General features: G+C 36.6%; 1 protein-coding gene across 4 annotated transcripts in view; it reads right to left on the reverse strand.

The window, feature by feature from the left end:
- Positions 1-9,075, reverse strand: part of LOC105552760 (centrosomal protein of 70 kDa-like) — a 39,364-nt gene that overhangs the window by 28,965 nt on the left and 1,324 nt on the right. For 3 of the 4 annotated variants that reach the window (XM_011998517.1, XM_011998518.1, XM_011998520.1), the window contains exon 2: positions 7,701-7,803. Coding sequence is in view for 1 of the 4 variants with exons in the window: in XM_011998520.1 (XP_011853910.1) it covers positions 7,701-7,709 (9 nt within the window). In the remaining 3 variants the exon portion in view is untranslated. Of the gene's footprint in view, positions 1-7,696; positions 7,804-9,075 lie in introns of all 4 variants that reach the window. The other variant, XM_011998519.1, reaches the window with a different exon arrangement.

Genomic DNA, 9,075 nt, shown 5'->3' on the forward strand with positions numbered 1-9,075 from the left:
AAAAAAAAAAAAAAAGAGAGAGAGAGAGGAAAAAAAAAAACCTACAGGCCAATATCCCTGATTAATATTGATGCAAAAATCCTCAACAAAATACTAGCAAACCAAATTCAACAACGCATTAAAAAGATCATTCACCATGACTAAGTGGGATTTATCCCAGGGATTGCAAGGATGATTCAACATATGCAAATCAATCAATGTAATACAGCATATCAACAGAATGAAAGACAAAAACCATATGATCATTTCAATTGATGCTGAAAAAGCACTCGATAAAATTCAACATCCCTTCATGATTTAAAAAAAAAAAAAAAAACTTAAGAAAACTGAGTATAAAAGGAACATACCTCCACATAATAAAAGCCATATATGACAAACCCACAGGCAGTATCATACTGAATCAGGAAAAACTGAGAGCCTTTCCTCTAAGATCTGGAACAGAATAAGGATAAAAAATTGACAAACCTTTAGCCAGACTAATGAAGGAAAAAAGATTCAAACAAAATCAGAGATGAAAAAGGACTGGAATTGCTCTAGCTAGGACTGGAATTGCTCTAGCTAGAGATGAAAAAGGACTGGAATTGTTCTAGCTAGCAGTTAGACAAGAGAAAGGAAAAAAAGGGCATCAAAATTTGAAATAAGTCAAATTACCCTTGTCTGCAGGCGGTATGATCTTATATTTTGAAAAACCTGAAGACTCCACCAAAAAGCTATTTGAACTGATAAATTCAGTAAAGCTGCAAGATACAAAATCAGCTTACAAAAATCAGTAGCATTTCTATAAAATAACAATGACAATCTGAAAAAGAAATCAAAACAGTAATCCCATTTACAATAGCCACAAAGAAAATTAAACACCTAGGAATTAATTGAACCAATGAAGTAAAACATCTCTACAATGAAAATTATAAAATACTGACGACAGAAGTTGAAGAAGCCACAAAAAATGAAAAGATATTCCATGTTCATAGATTGAAACAATCAATATTGTTAAAATATCTATACTACTCAAAGCAATCTACTGATTCAATGCAAATGCCTAGCAAAATACCAATAACATTCTTCACAGAAATAGACAAAATAATCCTAACATTTATATGGAACCACAAAAGACCCAGAATAGCCAAAGCTATCCTGAGCAAAAAGAATAAAACTGGAGGAATCACATTAACTGATTTCAAATTATATTACAGAGTTACATTAACCAAAACAGCATACTACTGCCACAAAAACAGACATATAGACCAATGGAACAGAACAGAAAACCCAGAAACAAATCCACATACTGACAGTGAACTCATTACTGACAAAGGTGCCAAGAACATACACTGGGGAAAGGAAAGTCTCTTCAATGAATGGTGCTGGGAAACTGGGTATCGATATGCAGAAGAATGGAACTAGACCCCCATCTCTCACCATATACAAAAATCAAATAAAAATGAATCAAGACTTAAATCTAAGCCCTCAAACTATGAAAGTACTACAAAAAAATGGAGGAAACTCTCCAGGACATTGGATTGGGCAAAGATTTCTTGAATGATAGACCACAAGCACAGGCAACCAAAGCAAAAATAGACAAGTGGGATCACATTGAGTTAAAAAGCTTCTGCACAGCAAAGGAAACAACAGAGTGAAGAGACGGCCCTCAGAATGGGAGAAAATATTTGTAAACTACCCTTCTGACGAGTGTTAATAACCAGGATGTATAAGGATCTCAGACAACTTTTTTTTTTTTTTTTTTTGAGTCTCACTCTGTCGCCCAGGCTGGAGTGCAGTGGCACAATCTCGGCACAATGCAACCTCCGCCTCCTGGGTTCAAGCGATTCTCTTGCCTCAGCCTCCTGAGTAGCTGAGATTACAGGCACATGCCACCACACCCGGCCAATTTTTTATATTTTTGGTAGGAAATCAGCATATTAAAGAGATATCTGCACTCTCATGTTTACTGCAACATTATTCACAACAGCCAAGATTTGGAAGCAACCCAAGTGTCCCTCGACAGACAAATGGATAAAGAAAATCTGGCCGGGTGCGGTGGCTCAAGGCTGTAATCCCAGCACTTTGGGAGGCCAAGACGGGCGGATCACGAGGTCAGGAGATCCAGATCATCCTGGCTAGCACGGTGAAACCCCGTCTCTACTAAAAAAATACAAAAAACTAGCCAGGCGAGGTGGCCGGTGCCTGTAGTCCCAGCCACTGGGGAGGCTGAGGCAGGAGAATGGCGTAAACCCGGGAGGCAGAGCTTGCAGTGAGCTAAGATCCAGCCACTGCACTCCAGCCTGGGTGAGAGTGAGACTCCGTCTCAAAAAAAAAAAAAAAAAAAATCTGGTACATATACATAATAGAGTACTACTCAGCCATAAAAAAAGAATGAGATCCTGTCATTTGCAACAACATGGATGTAACTGGAAGTCATTATGTTAAGTGAAATAAGCCAGGCACAGAAAGACAAACATCGCATGTTCTCATTTATTTGTGGGATCCAAAAATCCAAACAATTGAACTCACGGAGACAGAGACTAGAAGAATGGTTACAAAGGCTGGGAAGAGTAACAGGTGGGCTGAGAGGAAGAGTGGATGGTCAATGGGTACAAAAAAATAGAATAAGATCTAGTATTTGCTAGTACAACGGGTTGACTATATTCAATAATAATATAATTGCACACTTTTAAGTGACTAAAAGACAGTAATTGGATTGTTTATAACACAAAGGATAAATGCTTAAGATGGTGGATACCTCATTTACCCTGATATGATTACTATATATTATATGCCTGTATCAAAATATCCCATGTAACCCATAAATGTACACATCTATGCACCCATGAAATTAAAAAATTTTTAAATTGTAAAAGTTCATATTAAAAAAGAGACTAATACCTCTATAGACAAGAAAAATGTACTAGAAAGACATGCTCACAAAAAAGATAGTAACTATAACCTCTGTATTAAAACAAACTAAAATACATGGAAAACTCTGTAATACATGAACAACATAATTAGAAATAAGAAAAACTTGGAAATGAGTTGATAGAATCTAGACATTAGTAACTTTTAAAAACTATTTCTGAAATGAAGATTAAAGAAGGAAAATGAATGAGTAAAGACTAGACAATGCCTTAAGAGAAAGAGATTAAAAGGAAAACAATTTTAAAAATTAAAAAGAAATGAAGAAGAAATATGAAAATGACAAAGATAGGCAAAGAAGCTCAAACATACACATGATAGTGGTAATTGAAAAAGAAAACTAAAACAACAGAACCAATTTTAAAAAACTATAATTCAGGAAACTTTCCTGATTTTAAAATTCATACAGAGCTGCAAAAGACTTATGATAGCCAAAATAACTTTGAAAAAGAACAGGCTGTCCATGGTGGTTCACACCTGTAATCCCAGCACTTTGGGAGGCTGAGGCAGGAGGATGGTTTGAGGTCCAGGAGTTCAAGACCAGATTGGGAAATACAGCAAGACCCCATCTCTACAAAAAAGTAAAGATTAGCCAGGCATCGTGGCATGAACCTGTAGTCCTAGCTACTTACGTGGCTGAGGTGGGAAGACAAGTTGAACCCAGGAGTTTAATCAGCGAGCTATGATTGTGCCACTGCACACTAGGTTAGGTGACAAAGTAAGACCCTATCTCTAAATTAATAAATGAATGAATGAAAAAGAAGAACAAAGTTGAAGGACTAATACTACATCATTTCAAGGTTTATAAAGCTACAGTAATCAAGACAATGTAGCATTGATATCAAGGTAGACAAACAGATTAATGAAACAAAATAGAGTCCGGAAACAGACTCATACATATATGGACAACTAATTTTCACCAAAGATATGAAGGTAATTTAGCAGAAAAAATCAGTTTGTTTTTTTTTCAATAAATGATGCTAGAACAATGGGATGGCCATATACAAAAAAAAAGAAAGAAAGAAAGAAAAAGGACTTTCAGCCATATCTCACACCATATACCAAAAATTAAAATGAATGACATAAATCTAAAACTTAAAATCACAACATATCTAGAAAAACACAGAAAAACTGTATGACCTTGAGTTAGGCAAACATGTCTATGATATGACACCAAAAGCATGATACAATTCAAGAACAAATGGGGCTTCGTAAAAATAATGTCTGCTCTTTAAAAGGTACCATTCTGAGAATGAAAAAAGAAACCACATACTCAGAGAAAATAATCAGGAATCAGAAAAGGTTCATATCCAGAACATATAAGGAACTCTCAAAACTCAGTAAGGAAGTTAACATCAACAAAAAGTAAACAACAGAACTTAAAAATGGTCAAAAAATTTCAATAGACATTTCACAAAAGAAGACATACAGATGGCAAGTAGGCACACAAAAAGATGCTAAACATTGTCAGGAGGGAAATGCACATTAAAACACACGATGTGACACCACTACACCTATTAGAATGGCTAAGAATGACTATACCAAGTGTTTTCGAGGATGTGAGGGAACTAGAACTCTCATATACTGCTCATGGGAATTTAAACTAGTACAACCACTTTGTAAATCACTTTGGCTATTTCTTAAAAGGTTAAGCACTTACCATAAGACCCAGCCATGCAATTCCTAGAATTCACCCAAGAGAAATGAAAGCATTATGTCCATGCAAAGACTGTACACAAATGTTCATAAGAGCTTTATCTATAATAGCCAGAAACTGGAAACAACTCAAATGTCCAGCAGCAGGGGAACAGACAAACTGTGGTATACTCATTGGATGTAATACCCCTCAGCAATAAAAAAGAATATGTGCAATATGGATAAACGTCAAAAAAATTATGCTGAAAGCCAGCCATAAAATAGTGCATACTACAACATTCCATTTATATAAAACTCTAGAAAATGAAAACCAACTTGTAGTGATAGAAAGCAGATCAGTGGTTGCTGAGAGAATTGGAGGCTAGACACAGAGACTACTAACGAGAACAAGGGAGTTTGGAGGGATGATGGATATATTGATAATCCTGATTGGGGTGATGGTTTCATAGGTGTATATGTATGTCAAAACATATTTTATACTACATATGTGCAGCTTGTTGTATATTAAATATATCTCAATAAAGCTGTCTTAAAAATAAAGTTTTCCTGAAATTTAAAAAAAGATTTGAAACTACAAATGTAAAGAAAATATCAAGTACCTGAGAATACTGACTGAAAACAACCGACACGGTGATACATTCTAATAATATTACCAGACTTCAATGAAAAAGAAAAAATTTGGCTAGGCGTAGTGGCTCATGCCTGTAATCCCAGCACTTCGGGAGGCTGAGGCAGGTGGATCACTTGAGCCTGGGTTCATGACCAGCCTGGGCAACATGGCAAAACTCTGTCTCTCAAAAAAAAACAAAACAAAAAAAAAATTAGCTGGGTGTGGCAGCATACATCTGTAGTCCTAGCTACTCAGGAGGCTGAGGTGGGAGGACTGCTTGAACCCAGGAGGTGGAGGCTGCAGTGAGCCAAGTTCATACTACTGCACTACAGCCAGGGTGATAGAGTAAGACTGTATCTCAAAAAGAAAAAAAATAAATAAATTATTTGGTCATCTACAAAAAAAAAACCCACATGACTTACAAGAAGAAGAAAAATTAGATAATAATCTGACTTTGATACCAATACTTTATTCCAGAAGAAAAATGAGTAATATATTTAAGAAATTCAAGGAAAAGAAGTGTGAGCCAAAGACTTTATATCTGCAAAATTGACTTTCAAGTATAAAAAGAACAAACTTTTATCAGTATATAAGAACTCAGACAATATTCCTTCCTGAGGAATCTAAACAATGTATTAGCGTCAGGTAGCCAAAATGCCTACAGAGACCTCAGCATAAACACTGGTGGTAAACATTAAATTATGAATAGAACTAATAGGCTAAGAGGGAAAAAGCAGAACATGAAATGGCTATATACTCTGACAATGCAGATGGAGCACAACTGTTAGAGAAGAAAAAATGGGAAGAACATAAGCAAAAAAAAAGGTTTAATGTTTTCAGTAATCATACTGATGGTGATTTTAGAAATATAGTTCTGATGTGGTCATATGTATAATACAGAATAATGAGTAAATATAGAATATTCTATTATCTCCTATATTCTTGAGAATCATGATTCTCAGTATGGAAAAAAGGAGTTACAGTTGTGATAAAGAAGTTGTTAAGTAAAAGCTCTGTAGTCTCAATCTGAAGACTGGCAGCAGAACACATTAGGTATCTTTTAACATGTATGTCTATAGATATATATAGGTATCCTAGCTCTGTCTACTGAAACACCTGAAACAGTGACTAACTCAGGATCTTTAGCATTCACACTGTAACTGAAATATCATTTCCCTCTAAAAAAAACCAGGGCATTTTAAAGAAATGGCTGATTTCATATCTGCGATAGGAATTGTTCAATATATTGTATAACAAGGAAGCGATCAAAAACTAGGAGGCCAGGCTCACGGTGCAGCTTGGCCAACATAGTGATACCCCGTTTCTACTAAAAATACACACACGAAAAAATAGCCGGTCCTCGTGGTGTGTGCCTGTAATCCCAGCGACTTAGGAGGCTGAGGCAGGAGAATCACTTGAACCCAGAAGATGGAGGTTGCAGAGAGCTGAGATTGCGCCACTGCACTCCAACCTGGACAACAGAGTGAGACTCCATCTCAAAAAAAAAACCACAAAAAACAGAGAAGTGATTACTACAAAACTATAAAACCCAGAAGAATGGCGACTAAATGGGAACACAGGAGTTTTGACTGGGATAGGGTAACAGAGGGGATCTGGCATAGCTGAATGGTATGGTCTTGTAATAATTTATTAAGCTATACATTTGGTACGTGATTTATAATAAAAATTTCATTTTACAATAAAAAGATTTTGTTAAATAACAAAAACAGTAAAGTAAAGGAAATGCTAATCAAAAGAAAGCTGGTACGGGTTGAACATTCCTAATATGAATATTTGAAATCCAAAATGCTCCAAAATCCACTTTTTGAGCACCAACTTGATGCCACAAGTAGAAAATTCCACACTTGACCTTATGTAACAGGTCACAGTCAAAACTTGGTTTCATGCATAAAACTATTAAAAACATATAAAATTAGCTTCAGGCTATGTGTATAAGGCGTACATGAAACAATAAATGAATTTTGTGTTTAGAGTTACCCAACTCTAAACAAGATAACTCATGTATATACAAATATTCCAATTTTTTTTTTAAGCCAAAAGTCCAAAACATAGTTCCAAGCATTGCAGATAAGGGATACTCAACCTGTAGAGCTCTGTAGCCAGACTGCCTGGGTTCAAATCATGGATTCTGCCACACAGCCAGGAGACTACAGTACTAATCTCTGTGTGCTTCAATTTCCTCATCATAAAATGAGGATAATAAAAGTACTCAGCTCACAAGTTAAAGATTAGGAGAGTTAATACAGAAAGAACATAAAGCATTGCCTGGCACACAGCAGGATGGAGACAGTGATTAGAGTTGGTGATCAGCTTTCTGTGTTATCTTAAGTAGGTACTTAACCTCTCTGAGCTTCAGCTTCTTTGCTAAGTTGTAAAATATCTACCTGATAGGATTATCAGGAAGTCAAAAGGAAATATATGTAATGAACCTAGTATAGTACTCAACAAATTACATACTTTTCCGTGGTCTCCCAACATCTGGAGTCATCCGTTACATTAGACATACCTCAGTCATAGCATACTACTCTTGCACTTTACACCTGGTCATTCAGGTTGATCTCAATGAAATGATCACCCAACGAGTCTCATGTCTGAAACTGGATCTTCATCTAGGTTTCAAAAAGATAAAAAGAAGAAAATCTTGAAATGTTCAACTTCCTAGTAAGAATGGTCTTGTGTTACTCCCAGAGCAGGCATCCATGGTACTGGTAATCACAGATAAACCAGGCACAACTGAAATAACTGCTAATGCCCTTCCCAGCTCACCACCATACACCTCTTCCCTTCTCTTCTCTCCCCTTATCTTTCCTCTCCCTACCTTGTTAAAACATTTAGCTGGGTATCCAAATCTATCATCATCTATCATCAATTCTGACTTCCGGCTCCACAGGTAGGATATTCTCATTTGCAAGGATACTAAAATGAAGCATCCTCAGACAAACTACAACTGATCATAAAAGCAAACAAGGAACAAAACTACTCCTCATTTGCACCTGTGACCAAACCCTCCTTTTCAGAGGTCCATTCTATGAAATTAATGGGCCAATAGTTTGCAGCAGCCTTTTCCCCACTACAGGCTGTCCCCACTTCCAGGACAAAGGTCTGGAACTTTTAAAGTCACAGGAAGAGACCAAATGCCTTCTAGGGCCAAAACAGAAGCTACAGCTTTAATTAGTGTCATAATACACTTAAAATAAGATGGTGGGGGTAGGAGTCAGAGGGTAGGAGTTGTCTTGTACATGGCATAGTAAGCCAGGCATAGAAAAGCAAAAACATAATCGTATCTTCTGACACTTTCTAGGTTTCCCGAGTGTTTCAGCCAAATTGCCCTCTATAGGTCTGAAGTCCCTTGTAACATGCTCCATACCTTAAAATTTAATTATCTTTTCGCCATTTGGGGTCGGGGAGGGGAGCTGACAATAAACCATGGCCAGTAACTGTTCCTTCTCAACTGAATCACACCAAAATCTGTAAGCGTCTTCAAAAGCATATACTTCAAATTACTGCAATAAATGAACATGTAACCCTTTCGAAGTCTCTATTCCTTATTAAATGCAAAAGCTCTATTCTGAAAATATGGCAACTTGCTGTTTAATGTTCCTAAGAAAGAGTTGAACCTACCCCAAATAGGAAAGAGTTAAAATGGAATGTCATCTCAACCAAATCATTCTGTCTCGCGAGAGGTGACATGAAGGGGCAGAACCTTGCTTTGAAGCAAAAGCTGTAGGGAAAACTCCAAGTCAGCCACCTCTTCCCCAAAAGGCAGGGTTAGGGGAAGCCAGAGTCTACTGGGCAATATTTAAAGTACAAAACTCATTGCAGAGGCTTGAAACCAATATGGATAATGCCTGCTCAGTGTTTAATATAATATACATACATAT

The sequence above is a fragment of the Mandrillus leucophaeus genome, unplaced genomic scaffold, assembly GCF_000951045.1.
Source record: "Mandrillus leucophaeus isolate KB7577 unplaced genomic scaffold, Mleu.le_1.0 Scaffold573, whole genome shotgun sequence".
Classification (NCBI taxonomy): domain Eukaryota; kingdom Metazoa; phylum Chordata; class Mammalia; order Primates; family Cercopithecidae; genus Mandrillus; species Mandrillus leucophaeus.